At 44.2% G+C, this 18,306-nt stretch overlaps 4 protein-coding genes across 10 annotated transcripts in view; 1 reads left to right on the plus strand and 3 right to left on the minus strand.

The window, feature by feature from the left end:
• Positions 1-587: 587 nt before the first annotated feature.
• ufsp1 (UFM1-specific peptidase 1) lies at positions 588-5,565 on the minus strand. Of its 5 annotated transcripts, none has more exons than XM_049732660.1 (4): positions 5,417-5,565; positions 1,819-1,959; positions 1,326-1,518; positions 588-1,255 (listed from the first exon to the last, which is right to left on the minus strand). In XM_049732660.1, the coding sequence occupies exon 4, from the start codon at positions 1,146-1,148 to the stop codon at positions 645-647; it is 504 nt and encodes a 167-aa protein (XP_049588617.1). In that variant the 5' UTR covers positions 1,149-1,255; positions 1,326-1,518; positions 1,819-1,959; positions 5,417-5,565; the 3' UTR covers positions 588-644. The 5 variants fall into 5 exon arrangements, with proteins under 5 accessions (XP_049588617.1, XP_049588592.1, XP_049588586.1 ...); XM_049732635.1 differs by adding an exon at positions 4,897-4,930 and having other exon boundaries at positions 588-1,518; positions 1,819-1,963; positions 5,421-5,560; XM_049732629.1 differs by having other exon boundaries at positions 588-1,518.
• Positions 5,397-12,220, plus strand: epoa (erythropoietin a). 2 transcript variants are annotated; one of them, XM_049732689.2, is made up of 5 exons: positions 5,397-5,514; positions 9,634-9,764; positions 9,838-9,924; positions 10,000-10,164; positions 11,065-12,220. In XM_049732689.2, exons 1-5 carry the CDS (start codon positions 5,502-5,504, stop codon positions 11,215-11,217), a joined length of 549 nt encoding a protein of 182 aa, XP_049588646.1. In that variant the 5' UTR covers positions 5,397-5,501; the 3' UTR covers positions 11,218-12,220. The 2 variants fall into 2 exon arrangements, with proteins under 2 accessions (XP_049588646.1, XP_049588637.1); XM_049732680.2 differs by lacking the exon at positions 5,397-5,514 and adding an exon at positions 5,684-5,889.
• A 314-nt stretch (positions 12,221-12,534) lies between these two features.
• On the minus strand, positions 12,535-13,732 carry pop7 (POP7 homolog, ribonuclease P/MRP subunit). Its single transcript, XM_049732701.1, has 2 exons — positions 13,572-13,732; positions 12,535-13,393 (listed from the first exon to the last, which is right to left on the minus strand). The coding sequence occupies exon 2, from the start codon at positions 13,377-13,379 to the stop codon at positions 12,921-12,923; it is 459 nt and encodes a 152-aa protein (XP_049588658.1). The 5' UTR covers positions 13,380-13,393; positions 13,572-13,732; the 3' UTR covers positions 12,535-12,920.
• A 501-nt stretch (positions 13,733-14,233) lies between these two features.
• nlgn2a (neuroligin 2a) overlaps positions 14,234-18,306 on the minus strand; it is a 54,678-nt gene continuing 50,605 nt past the window's right edge. For both annotated transcript variants that reach the window (XM_049732721.2, XM_049732713.2), the window contains 2 exons: positions 17,806-18,172; positions 14,234-17,677 (listed from right to left, as the gene is read on the minus strand). In XM_049732721.2, coding sequence (XP_049588678.1) covers positions 16,849-17,677; positions 17,806-18,172 — 1,196 coding nt within the window. In that variant the 3' untranslated portion in view covers positions 14,234-16,848. The remainder of the gene's footprint in view (positions 17,678-17,805; positions 18,173-18,306) is intronic.

Consider the following 18,306-nt stretch of genomic DNA (forward strand, 5'->3'; position numbering starts at 1 on the left):
AATCTGAAAAATGAATTTAAAGTCGAATAAAGTATTTGTGCCCCATTTGCCACAGCTGTTTTAAACTGCGTTAATTCAAACTGGGTATTAAGAAACACTGCAGCAAATGCACGATCGGCATTGTGTACTTTGTTTTTATTCCAACTTCTTGCGCACAGGTCAACTTTATCTGGCTAAAAAAAAAAAGAGCAAAATCAAAGGATAAACATGACCAAAGGCTAGTCCTGTAGTAGCTATTTGTGGTCGACAGAGGGCACTGTTGATCAACAAGTACAGTATTATCATTACTTAAACTTCGGAGAACGAACAAATTCTACAACTTCCAGATTGTATTGCGAAAACTGGCGTGAGAAAAACCAAGATAATGACTTTTGCTGACAGATTAAGCAACCTAAAATGTCGCAGGCATTTCAACTATTTTGAATCTTGCCCTTGTACTTGATATGCTATTTTAAACCGTATACCAAACCTAAACAGTGTTGCATTCATATTAGTAGTATTCGGGGTGTATTGTAATTCCTTTCTCACTGTCACCTGTGCATTTTTTTAATTAACATTACGTTTCAAAGAAACAATTGAACTGAACAAAATTTTTACATCATTTACTTCAATAAATAGGCCCCACACATGTTCCATTTTCTAGTTTAACTGATGCTTCCACCAATCTGAGGTAAACAGAGATTATAAAAAGAAGATTGATTGAAAGACGACAATTTTTTCCATGCTGCCCAGCCTCGTCTTTGCACCTCTCCCCTCTCCAGCTGACCTCCATAGTAGTGGGGGTCCACGATCAGCAGGTAGCTCCCAGCGGCCCCAGTGCACACCCCCATCACCCCCTTTGACGAGTTGTCCCTGTCTCCACCCATCATTACAGGACATCTGTGTTTGCTAAAGTGCCGATGGAGCGTCTCCACGGCGACCTGCTCCAGCTCTGCTCCTCCGCTTCTGACGTGCACCAACCTACAGGGAACATCATAAAAATAAGAGAGCACCAGAGAGGCTTCGAAAGTCCCAATCCACTCCTTGGAACCCAGAAATGAGCTCGGTTTGTCCATCATAGACACCAAGGCTTGTTGGATCTCTAGGATGCTTGGTGGAGGTTTGTTTTGGACCTGAGGTTTCACATTAGATCCCAGCCAGGAAGCCATAGACTGGATGGTGCGGTATCCACATCCCCAACCTCTGTCATCTTGTCCATCGCAACCATAGTGGTAGTACTGGTAGTCCCCTTCAACGAGGCTCGTTTTAAGAGGCTCTGCAATAGGGAGCGGCAGATCAGTATGGACGTTCGTCAAAAGAGTTGTCACTTTCGTCATGACATTTACATTTCCAGTAGCGCTTCCACCCCAATCAATTTCCATCTCTCCTCTCGACGTGTGATTGCTCTGGTCCAAAGCACTCTACCGTGTTTTCTCAGTTTCAAAAGCGGAAATGACTCGCTTGCATCGACTTCCTGTTTTGGTGCAACGGTTTTCTTCTTCCGTGTGCTTGTAGCAAAACTCCGGCGAATATTTGTTCCTACAATGACGTCAAAACAAGAACATAATTATCGGTTACAAAATAAGAACATAATTATCGGTTACAAAATAAGAACGTAATTACCGCTTCATTATTATTATTAGTTTATCAGCTATATTTTCTTTAAAAAAAATACGTTTTAATGTAGGCGGTAAGTGTCATCAAGCCATTTCTTTAACTGTAATAAACCAGTGTTGCCTACGGATTGAAAAAAAACAGACGAACGAGAAATTCACAAAAAGTATAACCACATTGTAATCATAGAAATTGATCAAATATTGCCCAGGTGTTTGCACCAACTTTGCATTTCTCTGGAGTTCCAGCAGGGGGGAGCAGTGTAGTGGCCAATGTGGCGGCCCCTCTGCACCTTGGTTCGGTTCATCCCCAGGCTTGGGTTTGTGCATGCAAGAGAAACTGACTCGTGAAGCTCCCGCTGAATTGCTACCTGAAAAAAAAAATAGCATTGAAAGTACATGTTTCCATTGTAACATAAATAAAGCATTAAATAACTGTGCACTGTCTGGAGAGGGAGAGCTTCTCCAACCAAATTGAAACCAATTTAATTCTAAAGTTCTTCCTGAGTGTAAAAACAAAACTGAGTAATGCTGCAATCCGGACGTAATGGTAGAGCTAGCAAACTCATTCGACTCATTGCTCTCAGAAGGAATAAAATCAATCTGAGCTGCAACTGAGCTTTACTGCTTGTTGTGTAAATTTGACTGACAGCATCGTCTCATAAAACATACAAAAATTATATTTTTTTACTCGTGTATTTCATGTTTTTGGAGCACCAATGACTGACTGAGCCTTAATTGCAAGTAATTTATAAAAATAAATGTTTTTGGGGGGGCACAAGTCTGTTTTGAATGAGTCATACAAAGAATGCAAGTCAATCATTGCCATGATTTCCTCAACTTGGACATGTTCTAACTATAATTGTGGACACGGTTCATCAAATAGTGTTTTGTTTGTTTTTGGAGATGTTAAACAGAACTATCTCATGACGTGTAATCTCGGTGCCATACTCAGTCAATAGCCACTCTAGCGATGTGAAGAATACAGCTCGAGTGTTTAGAGGAAGTCGAGAAAGGAAAATGTGTGACAATTGACGAGCTTCCACCACGAGGAAGTGGCGCTACTCAAATTTGTCTGTCGCATGGACGCCAAGGATGTTTTGGAACACTACTCGGGCGCCTCTAATTACATTTTACACAACGAATACAAACAAAGCAGTCTTTTTTTTTCTTTTTCTTTCTAGTGACCATAAAAGGCTGCACGACTGATGATTTTTTTTTTTTTGTCATTGCTTCATAACTCAACGACAGCCGAATAGAGGTCGATAAGTTGATGTTCGAGTCGATTAGGCAAAAGTAGTATTACGGTACAACCATGTTATGATACGCTGCTGTTTTTGTATCAATCCAAATCAATATTTTTCTACCGACCGTTAAGAGTTTTTTTTTTGGCTGTCGGCACTAATGTGATGAAAGCCGAGTTGAAGTCGATTAGTCAATGGTGTCAGTGAACCCGACAACCCAATGTTATATAGCGATGAATTTAGACAGACTGACATCGAAACATGAAAAATGGGCTAATGGTAAGACGAGATGCTAAGTGATTAGCCGACTTCAAGTTGGAGTCTGTTCAAGCCCAAGTGACCATTGTTTGATGCATTGACGACATCATACAGTATAGCCACTATATTAGCCATTATAAAGTAGTAGCCAGGGCGAGATTCTGGCTCTTCAGGGAAATCACAGCGACCTGATTCTTGTCCTGAAATGCCCCCCGCCCACTCACATGTGGCCATTGACGAGGGATCACAGCAAGGTCACCGTATTCTTGTCACCGCGGACGCATAAAAGGCAAAACAAGGAATTCCGGCCCCCAGTCGGCGGCTCCTACCTCGGCTCCGGTGTCCCTAAAAGCCCCCCTCGCCCCTCCCCTCCATTCTTTTATGTCAGCTTCCTGTCTTGTGTCGCGCCAGAGACCTAACTGGCTCCGAGCCCACAATTGCCGATGAGAAATGGAGACGTACAGGGACGGCGGCAGCGGGCCGGAGGTGGCTCGCAAAGCCGTCAGCTTTAGCCCCTGACGAACTTCAATCCAATTAACGCAATGAATGCGGGGCTAACGTGTCATGACCGCACTTCCACGCCGCCCCCCCCTCTCCCTTCCTCGTCACCTCCCACCCCAATCCCTCTGATCACGAAGCATGGCTCACGGCACGTACCTCGTCTCCCTCTCCCCACGCTGGCTCAGACAAAAGCAAACAGCTCGCTGCGAGAGCAAACAACTGCAACAATCTGTCAACATTGTCTCCTTAACTTCAACGCAGCGGCGGTTGAGCTTTAAAGCTGCCGAGACGCACACGTGTGCGTGCGTTTCCACAAATTAGAATTGGAAGGAAAATCCTGCGGCGAGAGGTTATTGTTGAAATCAAACTGCGGGGTCGTGACCCTTCCGTGTCGCTTACGAAAAGGGCCCTCGGTGTCAATCAAACGTGAACCGTCGTTGACAAAGGTCAACTCCTGCATTGTGTCACTATCTCGATGAATCATCATGACTATATGCTGTGGACGACTTGCGTCACTGAAGTGTGCATTACCCCGCAGGCACCCCCCCTCCCCCCCTCCCCTCCTGCATAACAGCATCCTACACAGAGGGAAGTTCCCGGAACGATCGATGCCTTTTAATAGCAGAGCTTCCACCAGGGGCACGGCGACGAGGTTTAATGTTGACGTACGTGGATTTGATTCTCATTCTTTACTGTTTCATAAATAAAGCAAGCAGCCGATAAAAAAGCCACGTTGTCTCTCGCGTGTGACTGTGGGCCGTTTGTGTCGTCATATCACAAGGTAGCTATATCATGTCTCGCCTATTTTAGAAACACTGCCCGCTCACACTAGCAAGACAACCATGGACAAGATTCTTGGAATCCTCTGCCTCTTCCTGTAGCGGAAAATAGGGTCGGATGGTTCAGACTGGATTTGAGTTAGAAAGGAGGCAAACCGCAAAGACGGAAGATATCTATTAAGTGACGGATGAGATGTTTATGAAAACTGATTTTTTTCTGCCTTGAATTCTCAGTCTTCATCATTCATCTTCATCTCCTTGTCCAATTGTAAAAAAAAAAAAAAAAATTGGGGGGGGCTAAAACTGTCATTTAAGTTGGAACAACTTTAAAATATAAATTTAAGACATTTATGGTAACAATTTTAGTTAGCACAGCAACACTAACAATTAAAACTATCATTTAAGTTGGATTAATTTTAAAATATAAATTTAAGACATTTATGGTAACAATTTTAGTTAGCACAGCAACACTAACAAGTAGTTATTTGCTCCAAAGTAATTTTCTGTGTTGTTTTTACTCACTTTAAGTTGAGGGGACAATTTTGTCGACTCATTTCTGTGGAAAAGACCATTTTTTAAAATGACAAAACATTTTGTTGAATTACCCAACTTTAAAACTCTCAATACAATGTAATGTTTAAAAAGCATAAATAAATATTCAGTGGGTTAAGAAAAGACTAGTGAAGTACATTTACATGTTTTTTGAAAGAGCAATTGAAGAGTCCTATTTAAAGGGCAGGGAGGTTGCATTCGAAATGGACTGTCAGCTCTCCAGACTCATTTGAAAAATAAATTGGGAAAAAGAAAACAACTCGCGTAAGCAAATGGAAAGCACCCAAACAATGGATGGGAAGTCTCCGCACCTTTTTAGTGAGCCACTATTTACCTTTTGGGAGCCATTCTTTATAAAGAGCGAAAGCCTTTAACAATGAGAGAAAACATTTTTGGGGGCAGTGAGATTGTCACGCGCGGACAATGCAACATTATCCCCTTGGGCATCAATTATTTCAAAAAAACAAAAGGGAAGACTTTTTAGAAACACCTACCGGATAAGTGGCGAGGATCCTTCGAAGAGCCTCGTTTCCAATTAACGGGCCGAGGGCGAGGTGAGCGATGCGGACACCGCCATGGACTTTCCCGGTGAGTTAGGATTAGTTTGAGTTTTTTTCCCCCCCTCTCCACGCGCTGCGGGGGGGAAAAGCCACGCACGTCCTCGCCCTCACAGTTTGCGCCTTTGGGTGGCTGCAGGGTTTGGAGGCGGGTGGGTTGGGGTGGGGTGGGGTGCTGAGGCAAATAAAAAGCTTTGGCCACAGCCAAGCGGTGATGCAAACGCGGTCTGCTGGGGGAGGGAGGAGGGGGTCTCGTTCTCTCCATGACACGGTCAGACTTCCTCGCCACGGAGCTTTTTTTTGAGGTGACAACTTTTCTGGCCGCTGGCTTCATTGATGCGCATTTGCTGGAATGCTGTTGAAAGATGAGGCAGCCGTGTGCGAATGTTGCAGAACACCGGTAGAGGTAAGAAGAAGAGCCTCGTCATGTTGTCCGATCAGGTGCGTCATGTCCTGACCAAGCAAGATACAACATGTGTGCGCAAATAGGGAATTATTGACATTGTCGCTTGGACGCTCATTCATGTTTCGGGGAAAAGAAAAAAAAAAAAAAAAAGCAACTTGTGGATTTATGCTTGCTATGACCGCTGCAGTCGTTTTGAATCACGTGTGCAGTACGAACAACAGATTCCAAAGACTGTTCGAATAGTGAAAACTGAGCGATTTGTTGAGTCTTTTTAATGTAACACAATTGCACTAGAATTTCCCCCAAGTTAGTTACCGTGACGTACTAACACACAAAGGCTTGCTTGCATTGGTGAACACTGAATATTGGAATTTATTATTTCATTAAGTTGTGCAAAGTTTCAATGTGACTTTCTCGGAAAATTATTTTGGGGAATCTCTGCAGGGAGACACAAAACCGGCAATTTAGAAACCAAGAATGTCCTAGAGATGAGGACAACTCTTAAAAGTTCATTGAGGTTGATCATTCAAATGATACTTCCTAATTTGATTGAACAGGGATATACTCGAACGATATAATTCTCCTTGGCAAGAAACAAATCTAAACTGGCAAACGGAAAAAAATAATGTCAAAGAATGCAAGTTGATAAGGAGATGATCCAATGATCCATTTTGGACCCGGAAGACACGTTAGGGGTCCACGCAACCTAATGTATAGTGAGGCCAACTACTTCAGCTGCAAAGTGCAAAGTGACATTATTTCCCGAAAACATGCCGACCTCGACACATTCCACCGCTACAAAGTCTGTGGAATTTGACGATACTTGTGAAAAGCTGTCAAACGGCAATCTTCTAAAGATGCATTAATCCTAAAAGCAGGACTGGTAGAAATACGGGTGGAGTCCCTCAAGGTTCATTCTTGTACCCACTGCACTTTTTACAAAAAGATGAATATCGAGGTCCAAAGATTTCAAACGAACGCACGTAGAGTCAGTTGTGGACGCTGACTGTGCAGATCACAACCAAAGTTGTCACGTACTCAGGACGTGCAGAGGTTACGCTCGGGAATCCGGCTCGGCCGAGACGCATCTGACTTTGCGCCCGCCGGCCGGTCATCCTCGGTGAACGAGGTCAGGAGGCAACGCTCGTTAAAATGCCATCTCCCCCTTGGCTCACGCTCACATTTGGAGTGGGTGAACCTGCCAGGCGGTCAGAACCTCACGTGCGCATCTCGGCGCTTCTGGGATGCTTGCCACCGTCTGCCCAAAGCCACTTGTGAAGGCGGCTTCAATTTCAAAATAGATTCGATCCACGTCGGCCGCTTAAATTCCTCCGCCGACGCGAGGTGATAACGCATGTCCGCACATTCTCACGTAGGCAAGGCGGAGGTGCAGAGGTCAAAGTTAATCCTCACGGTGGAGTCACACACTTGTGTTTGCAAAGGAGGCTAATGATTTGCACACATCTCTGCCACCGTCGTAAACGTTCAAGAAAGTCTCGACCCTCTGAATGAATTCATCAATCATTAAGAGTGAGGACTGGGTGCCTTCTCTCCGAATCACCGATCAGACTTTTACATATTTCCAAAATTGTGGCAAATCTCCTTTTCTTTCTGTGTTCAAGACTCCCAAAAGGCATGTCCGGATGAATTTGAATCAAGGATCAAAAGGGTTAACAAAAATGAACAAAATAGATTAAACTGTCTGTGCAATGACACTTAATGACACGCACAAATAAAATAATATAATAATAAAATGAAGTCGTAGAGTGCCTGCTTCTCAATGCAAAAAAAATCCATACATTTTAAAATCGACTTAGAAAGTTCAAAAACTTGCATTCATTAAGAAATTTGTTTTTCGTCACAATTTTTTCCAAAAAGGTTTTGCAATACGTGTAATAAAATCTCAGGAGCATTGAACTTATTGCACTCAAAATTCTGTTATGCAGTACTTGTAAGTTATAGTCAAAGTATTTTACATGAATGGACAAAATGAAGACTAGTTGAGTATGGTCAAATGGTAGACTAGTCAGGCTTACCGTGAGACTAGTCGAGTCGAGTTTGAAATTAAATTGTTGCTCTATTTTATATGGATGGACATATAGCACAGACTAGTTAACTTAAAGTCACTATTTACAGTTTTATATACAGGTGGACATAGTGCAGACTAGTTGACCCTAGTTTGAAGTCGACTAGTCGCTAACCACTTGTTTTTGGCATCTTGGTTGCAAGTTCTTGACAATCACCGCATATATAAGTAAAATTAAAGCTAAAAAAAAAAAAGGGATTGCATTTCTGGGTACGACGGGCAAATTGTGCCCCAAGTCTTTCAAATTGAATCTCGCCTTCATCTGATGATCCTGTATCAACGTCACACTGGGGCTGCAGTGAAAGAGTGCATTCAGCTCGAGGTACACAAGGACCAGGCGGAGTGCCCACATGACAAGACAACAAGAGACCTGCTCTCATTTGCCAAGCACACCCGGTGAACCTCTCACGAAAAAACGTAATCATGGTGCAGCCGCCACGAGAATTGCGGGAGACTTCATTTAGCGTCGAGGCTAACAGTCAGAAGTGAACCAGCCTAATTCGGAATATGAGGACCTCGAAATCACAATATTGGGATCAAGGGGGGTCAACATTTTTTCCTTCAGGTCTAATTACAGCTAGGCCAAGATTTGCTGACTTACTCCAAGTCTGGTTGTCCGGTTGTGGATAGCAGCGCCAAGTCCGAGTTAACGAGTGGTCGTCAGCTCTGCAACACAATAAACAGAATGTGGCTCACATGACAGCAAAAATCCTGCCACATTTCGTGGGGATAATGTGGCTCATTGCAACCGGTCTGTTTCGGTACGCAGCGTAAGAATCAATCATGTGCGCGACAATTTCACGGCAGAGTAGAGCTCAGACCTCCAGCCAAGGCTTAAATCCTCCTCGTTTGGATCAGCGTGCAATTGCATCGCTTCATAGACAGCCATTTGATCTGGACTCAAATCGTCCATTGTTTCAGCATTTCATAAAAATTGTCAAAATTGCATGACTTTCTTCCCAAACCAAAATCTAGAATGAAATAAATGAAAATGGTATGAGTAGGTTCTATATTCCTCCTAAAAAAAACATTGCAAATTGTTGTTATGTTTTAATGAGAATAAATTGCAGTGTAATATTATAAATATTATGTAATAAATCGAGTTAAACAGTTTTTTTAAATTAAAAGGTTATAGAGAAAGAAGCACGAGAGGTCAAAATATCTTCTCAGATCATCGGTACGGCACCAATATTTTTTGTGGATGATAAATTGTAGTTATGCTTTCCCTGGTGGGGCCATTAATAACTTAAATAGAAATGGATGGGTCCCCATATCACATGCATGCAACAAAATCCGGTTTAAAAAAAAATTTAAATTTATTTTGAACGTGTGATAGTAACAAAAATATTGTTGTTTAAAATGAAGACAATTTACAGTTTTGATATTGTAAGAAAAAACATTTAGTTGACATTTGTTTTTACGGGCCACGTAAAATGATGTGGCGGGCCGGATCTGGCCCCCCGGGCCTTGAGTTTGACACTAAGGTCAACATGTTGCTAAGCTAAAGGCTAAGCTATGTAGCTTGTGTATTCTTTTTGTTTTATGTTTAGTTTGACAGTCAACTATTTTCTTGGGGGAACATTTTTCAGCTGCCTATCAAAAGAAACAAGAATAACCCCGCAAACAAGAAGCATCTCAAATAATCGTTTTTCTTCCAGGACTACTTGCCTTGCTGTTGATGGTGTTGGAGTGGACCTGCCCAAGCCTCCCATCCCCATTGAGGCCCATCTGCGACCTGAGGGTCCTGAACCATTTCATCAAAGAAGCCAAAGACGCCCAAGTCGCCATGGTGGGTGATTGCGATCCGGCCAAGGGTCAACGGCGGCCGTTCCGTTGCATCAACCCTGCTTTTGCCTCCTTAGAATTCCTGCCGGGATGGATGCACCCTTTCCCAGTCCGTCAGCATTCCCCAAACTGCAGTCGACTTTGACGTCTGGGAGAGGAAAAATGTAAGATATCTGTTGATATTTTTTTTTTTTTTGCGCTGACCTCCTCCAGGTGTCTTACCGTGTGTTTTTGATCAGGCCGCCGAGAAAGCCCAGGAAGTGCAGTGCGGCCTGTGGCTTCTGCAGCAGGCCCTCAGCTTGCTGCGCGGCTCCGTCACCAACGCGGCGCTGCACACTCACATCGACAACTTGGTGAGGAACGTGCTCAGCGTCAAAGCCGTGCTGCGCAGCCTCAACATCCCGGTGAGTCGGGGGGGGACACTCGTTCTGCCTTGAACAAAACAAAATGTGATATAAAAAAAAAAAAAAAAAAGATCTTAATCGTACTGAAGGTTTCAGGAGGGAAGCAGTTTTTAACGTGGATTGAGATTTCCGTTTAATTAGATTTTTGTTGGCATCTTATTCCACTTGCGCGCAGCATAACAGCGAAATGCTGCTTCACCGTGTTTGCTTTAAAAACCAACTTATCCCAAAAATGATTAGGGTCAAATCGATTATGTTGGTGAGCCCCGATCTTACTTTTATCGGTACAAATGAGGACTGGAGTGCTCGCTGTGCAGTGACCTTTCCATTTTTTTGCCAAACAGTGAGTTTCAAAACAAGAGCCGAATTGTTCTTCTATTCAATGAAATTCCGTTCTTCAAAAACATCTCCTTTTTGTCTATTAGCAGTTTTATTGATGATGCCAGGCTCTCAAAACAGGACTTTAAGCTACAAATACAGCATCAAATTATTTTTTTTTTCGCCATCTTACTGAGATATTTTGGACAATCAAACGCTCTGTGGGAAAATTTTGGGCAAAGCATGACTGCGCCCCAGGGAACAAACAAAACAAGGTCCATGGAGGCCTGCTTGGATGGGGTGGAAAAAGCCTGGCAAACACCAAACACGGAGCGGTTTCGACACTAGTGACCTTTGACCTAAAACGAAATGCTCCAGGATTCCCATAGACTCCTTGCCAGAAGAGTGGAAACTGCTTTCGCTACACAAGGAGAAACACACTTTTCAACCACATGTGCCCTCTAGTGGCTAATGAATGAATCACTACCAAAGTACAGTTCAGTTGTATTTAACGTTGTCGTATTTTACAACTGTTGGCTTTGAAAGACGCATTTACACGGGTGTTCATTTCTGTTTTGAAAGGACTACACGCCTCCGGCGAGCTCGGCGGGTCCGGAGAACACATGGCGGGCGTCCACGGCGGCCGAATTGCTCCAAGCGTACGTTAACTTCCTGCGCGGCAAAGTGTACCACCTTCTCACAGACGCGCAAGCCTGTCAGCAAGACGTCAGCTGATCGACCCGTCTCCCCGCTCTGAGCTTTAGCCGCTTTGGGCCAAGGCGAGAGAAAGGCCTTCCCTCTGTTGACCTACTTGCTAGCTGCTAGACGTGGTGTGGAATTAAGAGAAAAAAAAAAAAGCACAACGCCCACAACCATTTTTTTTTTTTTTTTTAACTAAGCTAAATGAGGGCAAAGAACAGTCAGAGCTGGCGAGATCGGCACCTTGAAATGTCCTCGCGGACATCCGCTGACCACAATACTGCTTTTTGGAAGAAGCGTGGCTCTTGCACTTTTGTGTATGTGCCAGTTAGGACTGTACGCGGGTGTGTTTGTCCCTTCCCTGACAGTTTAACCTTTTCGAAAGTGAAATACGGAACGGGAACCCAAAGAATAATTCTCTTCAAAACGAGGCCTTCACACGTATTTCGTCTCGTGTTTATTTTTACTCAGTGACCGTGTTACGTATGTTTTTTTGTTTTTTTTTGTAAACATTGCGTAATGACTATTTATACAGATTTTCTACTTTTGAGCTTTGTATTTTTCAACGTTTATCTTTTGCGTGGTCGACAGACGTTTGGAAAAGCCACCGTTTGCTTCGCGCCATCGCATTCTTTCAAAGTGAAGACGCGGTCGACGGGGCAGCCAGAGTTCATTGAGGAGCACATGAGAACTTTGAAAATGCTCCGTCATTATCTGTCTAACAAACAATCGGGCAGAGTCTGCACGGTGATAGCCTGCTAAAAGAAACAAAAACATCCTGCGAGTTAACCCATGCCTTTGACGAGCGGGAAAGCAGTCTATCCCTAGAATCTGCGTCATTTAGGCAAAATGGATGGTCAGCTGTTCCAAACCGGGCGACATTTCTTCCTTGTTGTTTTCCTCATTTTTGTGTGAGATGTTTTTTGAGGATGTTTGCACATGTTTTCCTTTCCTGTTTTCACATTACCAGTCCAATCACTGTAAAAGTTGCTATTTAAATACAAAATATTATTCTTGGATAAAGAAACGAAAAAAACAAGCGGTCTGTCCTCGTCTTTCCTGCTTGCAAATTAACTAAGTTGATTTAAAAACAGTGCCGCTTTCACATTGCATATATTTTGAAAAAACAAAATATTTTTTCCTGATTTGTTTGAATTTTTTTTAGTTTGTTTTTCACCATATTTTTTTTGGTGTATCTTAGAATAATTTTGATTTTATATATATTATATTTTATATATATATTATATTTTATATATATATAATAATAAAAACAAAAAGAGATCCTTGAAGTGAATGCCATACACTTCCGTAAATGCATTACTGCGGGGATTAAGAATAAAACTCACAAATCGCTGAATGTTTTAGAGCTATTTTTATTTGTAGTTCATAATCACAATACTTCCACTGTCAAAAGTTAAGTAAGGGCTCTTGAGGAAAATCGAAGATATGTGAAGCTAGTCAACTACTGACACCTAGTGGACATTCAATACAACACGCGGTGCGATACAAGAATCACTCAACTGGCTGTATATGAAAAGCAATTTAGGGTTAAAAAATAAGGAGGGGGGGGGGGGCATGCAAAAATGGTATTGCTGCCACTTTAACATATTAAACTTATTTTCGCCTAGATGTGGCAGTTGAACGTTTCTGTACAAAACAGATTCAGTCCTCCAAATAAATAAATGTTTGACGCACATGCATGCAACTCGGGAGAAGTCTTCCAACTGCTTCTTGGATCTTCACAAAGGATCAGGGTAAAAAACCTTGATGTGGATGGCCGAATTGTTGCGCGTTCGCGTCAGGGGCTCGGCGGCCTCGTCGGGGTCCTCCGGTTCCAAGTCGTCAACCAGCTCCACCGTGGATGTGTTGGCGGCCAGCTGCAGCGCCCCCTGGCTGCTGGCCTGCAGCTGCAGCGCGATGTTAATGGCCCGATTGATGGCCAGTCCCAGACCGTGCACGCAGATCTCCCGGTGGCCGCTGCCGCCGTCCAGTAGCTTCTGGCAGCGGGCGAGCTGCGCCCGGAAGTCCGTCTTCATGTTGACGTACACGTCATTGCGCCTCTTGGGCAGTTTACGGGGGAGTCGCTTTCGGAGCGTGTACTCCACCGGGTCAATGTCGACAGCACAGGGGCTGTCGGAGGGTTGCATGGCGGCGACGGCGGGGAGGGATGACATCCCCGGATTGCGAGGCTCGGTCATATCCAACCGAAATACTGAATTGGGACAAAAATGGAATCACCTCTGACACTATAGTTATATTTGACGTCACTACTGTGACGGATTGCAGCCATGAAAGCTAATGGTGGCACGCAAAATAGGCAAACAATCACTAACAAATGCGTTTTCTTCTCAATCAATCATTTCGCATCAAATTAAAATGTAATTTCTTACCTCCGGATGATAATTGGAGAGTAAATTGGCTTTTTTTACGTCGCTGAGCACAGTAGCATCTTAAGCCAAATGGTCCATGATTGTAGCCGTGACCCGGAAGTAGACCAAAACAGGAAGTGGACCAAATAAGGCGTCGCTAACGCGCACGAGGGTCGATAAAAGTCCGTTTTTTGCTTTTCAATTGACATTAAATTAATTATTACCTGTGGCAGATAATTGTTAATATTTTGTTTGTAGTTATTGCGTAGCGTAGTAGCATCTTGTCATAATCCACCAAAAATATTTTTATATGACTGAATTAACAATGAGATTGAATATGGGGAATTTATTGCAAGTGATAATATTAAAGAAAACTGAAACTCATGTTACGCTACACAAGCGTATAGTAAAAATATAATTTTTTAAACTACACTTAATATTTTTTTATAATCCTTTAAAACGACACTTCCGGTTCTTGCGTCTGGCGCCACCTTGTGGCCTCAGAGTTGTCAAACGATGAACAGTTCACGTGTATGTTGTAAGAAATTGAATATGTCTGCAGGAAGGTAATTTTTTTGGGTGGCTTTCCCTCGAAATTGACATTAGTTGGGTGCACTTTAAAATGTTGATTAGTAATAATATTTTTGAATAGCAGCTTCAATAAAGACATCAGATGCACACACTGGCTATGAATGACTTTAATGATTTCCAGATCAGTATCACAGCATACAGTGGATAATAACTTCTAAAGTAAACAGAAAGATTATCACCTTAATACTTTTCTCTAAATTTTAGCACCTTTTTTTTTTTCAAAATGCCACTCTAACAAATGTTGTCTTGTCAAATCTTGGGTTTCTGATTAAAAAAAAAAAGACAAGGAAAAAAAAATAGACAACAGGTGCAACTTTGCTTTGGAATCGGAGCAGGAAGTTCATGTGCCTGTGTGTGTTTGCTATCGTGTGCTTGCGTGTGCCATTGGCTTCAAACAAATGACTTTGTTTGACTAGTAGCATCATAATAAACTTGGAACAGGCAATTGTGTGCTGACAGTTTCGCTGTACGATCGTAATCATGTGAGTGTGTGAGGCATCTTATGGTATCAAAGCCCTCATGTCGGACCCACATTAAAGTGGCTTCATGTAAACATGTGAAGTGAGCTAATCGAGGGCCTTGTCGCAACGTGAACCAATGGCGGGTTCCTTTCACTTCCCATTTTGTGGGGCAAAAAAAAAAAAACATGGCTAGTTTTTACTTTCACATCAATGTATGTACTCAGCGGCAAATAAGATTTTTAAATTGAATTGGAAAACCAGCATGATGAATTTCTGCTACAGTGTCTCGATGCTACAGAATGTTCACATGGTCAAAAATGCGATGAGAACAAGACAAAACAAAGTAGCATGGCCGCCCTTTCTTTGCAAACTGCACCTGTTGTCAAAGGTTATCACATAATTTGGGCATTTTGTTCATTCACTTCCCCCTAAAAAAAAAAAAAAAAATAAAGGAAAAAAAAACTATCAAGAAACTTAATATTTACAAATATTTTATCTGGTTGCTTCTTACATTTAAAAATGTACACTTTTTAATTCATTTTTGTCTGCGGAAGTCCTTTAGCCATCTCACGTCTTCTTTGCACACTGCAAGTCTGATTCCAGTGGCTGTTTATAAAATTGACAAGAAGAACAGCCCGGAGCGCAGGTTTTTTTTTTTTTTTTCTGCTTCAGGTAGTGTCGCAGTCCGTTCGCCTGGTGGCCCGCCCCCTCACCGACTTTGACCTCACAGGGGTACAAAAGCGTGGATCGAACATCCTAGCAAAAGTTTCATCTTGGCAAACGGAGAAGATACAAAGCTGGCCATGCCTTGAAATGTCAGCTCAGCGTGTCCCCCTTTTGTGATTTAAGGCTTCCTCCAAAGTCTCTTTTTTCCACGGCAGTCATCATCGACTCCACCACAAAGGCGTTTTCTCTCTCTCTTCCACATTGTGCACGACGTGTCTTGCAAAACTCCGGTGAGGTGGCGACCTCCGCCACCCCTTCGTGGATCAGAATACAACGAAGAAGGAATCAAAGAAACGGGCTAAAAGCTAGCGCACGAGCTACGACAGCACCGGTGACAAAAAGGGAGGGAAATAAAATCGGGACAACTTCCCATGTTGCTGCTTTAAGGTTTTCCCCGTTTGTTTTACTCCTGGCAGGCCGACCCACCCGTCCGTGTGCTTAAGAGTTGCCATTTTAAGTTTGATTTGACCTTCCAAGGTCAGGGTGGGGTAAATAGAAGGGCCGAGTTATGGTGAAAACACGCGACGATATCACGCACACTCTTTAAGTCGGACCTCGCACACTTGAAGCAAACAATAAATGAAAATGAAAATCCACGCCGGGCGAGATGACGACCGCGTTCACGCTTTTTTTTTTCTTTCTCCAATTGATGTAGGGAGGTGAAGCGCTTTTGTCGGTTTGGGGAAATGTGCGACTGTATTGTCCCCCCCCCCTCCCTTACCCATGACCCTCCTTTGAATAAAATTCATGCATAGATCCCCTAGCGCAAAATACCCAATTATAGACTTTCTCCTTTGTACACATATACAACGATATATTTTTTCTGTATATACTTTCTCTATATCTATATTTTCAACAAAATGCAATTTCACATAAAAAAAACAAAACAACAACTGAACAAGACACAAGCAGTGAAAGAAACAAAAAGCACAATCAAGGGCCAGTTTGGCACTTTGTCATGAGAACACATTTGTTAGTGGACAATAAATATTGTGTATTTTTTTTCCTTTTCTTTTTTGCCCTTCATGAGTATGCAAACACTAACTTGGCACCGAGAATGCTGGTTGAATCAAAGTATACGATACAGAAACTTTTCATAGTTGACCCCACCCCCCTTTTACAAACACTGGAAAAGGGTTTGGGAAAAGCAGATACCGATGGAGAGAAAAGAGAGAAAAAAAAAAGAAAGACACATTAGGGGATGAAACAGTAGGCGACACCATAATACTTAAGAATAATTCAAATGAGGTGGGAAAAAAAAGGCGAGAGTTCCCTTCAAGAAATGGCAAGGGGCTGCTTGGAAAAACATCCCGACACTTTTTGAGAAGAGCCGTTTGGCCCAAAACGTAGAGCTCGCCCGCTACGCCGCACACTCTTGAGCCGGGCGGCGTAATTCGGAGGTGGTGGAGATGTCCTCGGAGAGTCACAGGTCCAGAAGTCCCTCCCCCTTTGTAGGTTGTTCGAAGCACGGCCAGTCTTCCTGGCCTGTGGGTGGCGCTGCTGTGTTGGCTCAGCGCCTACTATACCCTGGTGGTGGAGTGAGGGTGGGGCAGAGTGTTGTTGTGACCTGTGGTGGGGAAGGTGTTGAAGGCGTGAAGGGGCTGCATGCTCGTGATGGTGCTGGGGATCATGGTGATGGTGTTGGGGGTCATCAGAGGCACGTCGTCCGGAGCCCGGCGCAGCGCCAGCGTGTAGTCGGGCGGGCAGGCGGGCCGCAGGATGTCGTGGGGCCGCAGGGGCTCCATGTCGTGGTGAGCGTCGTGCTCGGAATGCTTCATCTGCAGGGACATGATCTCCTCCTCCTGGCTGTGAGCCAGGTCGTTGGCGGGACCGCCCCGCTGGGGGGAGAGCCGGTGGCGTCGCATCTCGTGCCGCTTGTCGCGCTTGTAGTAGAGGGCGGCGAAGGCCAGGATGTTGAGGAAGAGGAGGGACGCTCCCACCGCTACCGTCACGCTCAGCTCCGTGGAGTAGTCGCGGGTGTCGCCGGGGAAGAGCACCGGGGGCGGACGCTCCGAACTGTCAAGCTCCGGGTCGTACGAGAAGGTAGGGTAAGGGCGGTGGGTGGTGCGCGGGCCCGTAGTTCTGGTTCTGGGGGTGCCTGGGCCCGGGCCGGGGGGTGAGCGAGTGGTGGTTGAAAAGAGCTCATCGTGCAGATTATGGAGATGCGGGACTAACTCCAACCAGAAGGCCACCTTGTTGGCTCTGTAGTTGTCTCTGACGCGAGGTTTCAAGCCGATGTGGAGGTACTGCTTGTCCTTGGAGTTGAACTTGGTCCAGATGACTTCTTCAAAGCGATTGGGCTTGGTGTGGATGAATTTGGTGTCTTGCGGGACCGGCAAGTTGGGATCCCTGGCGGAGGACCAACGAGAGAACGTCAAGGTCACGGCACTGAACATCTTGCTTTGTAAAATCGACGGACACGTTGACGTCGAAGATGAGTTCAACTCTGTCGGAATTTGAAAAGCAACAATGCTCACCCGGTCTTGGCAAAGTTGGTCCAGTAGGTCATGACGACGGCGCTGAGCATCACATCATTCTTGGAGAAGTTACACGGGAACAAGTCGGTGGCACCGATCATGGGCACTCCGAAAACATACGGTATCTCGTCTCCGTGGGCGGCGTCGGCCCACTCGGGCCGCGTCTCGGTCTGGCAGTGGTGGTAGAAGGTGTAAAAGTAAACAGGCGACTGGAACTCGGCGTGGAGCTTGGCGGTGGCCACTGCCGGCGCCACCCACTGGTGGTCCGTAAACAGCGCTAGCAAGGTCTTGCGCCGCATGTCGCCATTGTCCCTGTCCGCCCAGTCTGTGTACATGAACTTAATGGTCTCCCTCAGGATGTCTTTTCCTGAAGAAAGAAAAAACAGACCGATCATCGACAAAGCCAATCGTTTCTGAAAGCGCGAGCGCATCATCCAAACGGCTTTCTTTGTTTGACGGAAGCTTGAAGTGTTGTGCCAGCGCTGTGATTTGAAGCTGCCA

The sequence above is a fragment of the Syngnathus scovelli genome, chromosome 1 (assembly GCF_024217435.2).
Source record: "Syngnathus scovelli strain Florida chromosome 1, RoL_Ssco_1.2, whole genome shotgun sequence".
Lineage (NCBI taxonomy): Eukaryota > Metazoa > Chordata > Actinopteri > Syngnathiformes > Syngnathidae > Syngnathus > Syngnathus scovelli.

What these genes read in the sequence shown, in the direction of transcription:
- pop7 (XM_049732701.1), bottom strand. Translation starts at nt 13,379, where the DNA reads ATGACCGAGCCTCGCAATCCGGGGATGTCATCCCTCCCCGCCGTCGCC.
- ufsp1 (XM_049732629.1), bottom strand. Translation starts at nt 1,361, where the DNA reads ATGGAAATTGATTGGGGTGGAAGCGCTACTGGAAATGTAAATGTCATG.
- epoa (XM_049732680.2), top strand. Translation starts at nt 5,868, where the DNA reads ATGTTGCAGAACACCGGTAGAG. An exon ending in AAGACGCCCAAGTCGCCATG is followed by an intron (nt 9,765 to 9,837) that starts GTGGGTGATTGC and finishes TTGCCTCCTTAG; the next exon opens with AATTCCTGCCGGGATGGATG. An exon ending in ACGTCTGGGAGAGGAAAAAT is followed by an intron (nt 9,925 to 9,999) that starts GTAAGATATCTG and finishes GTTTTTGATCAG; the next exon opens with GCCGCCGAGAAAGCCCAGGA.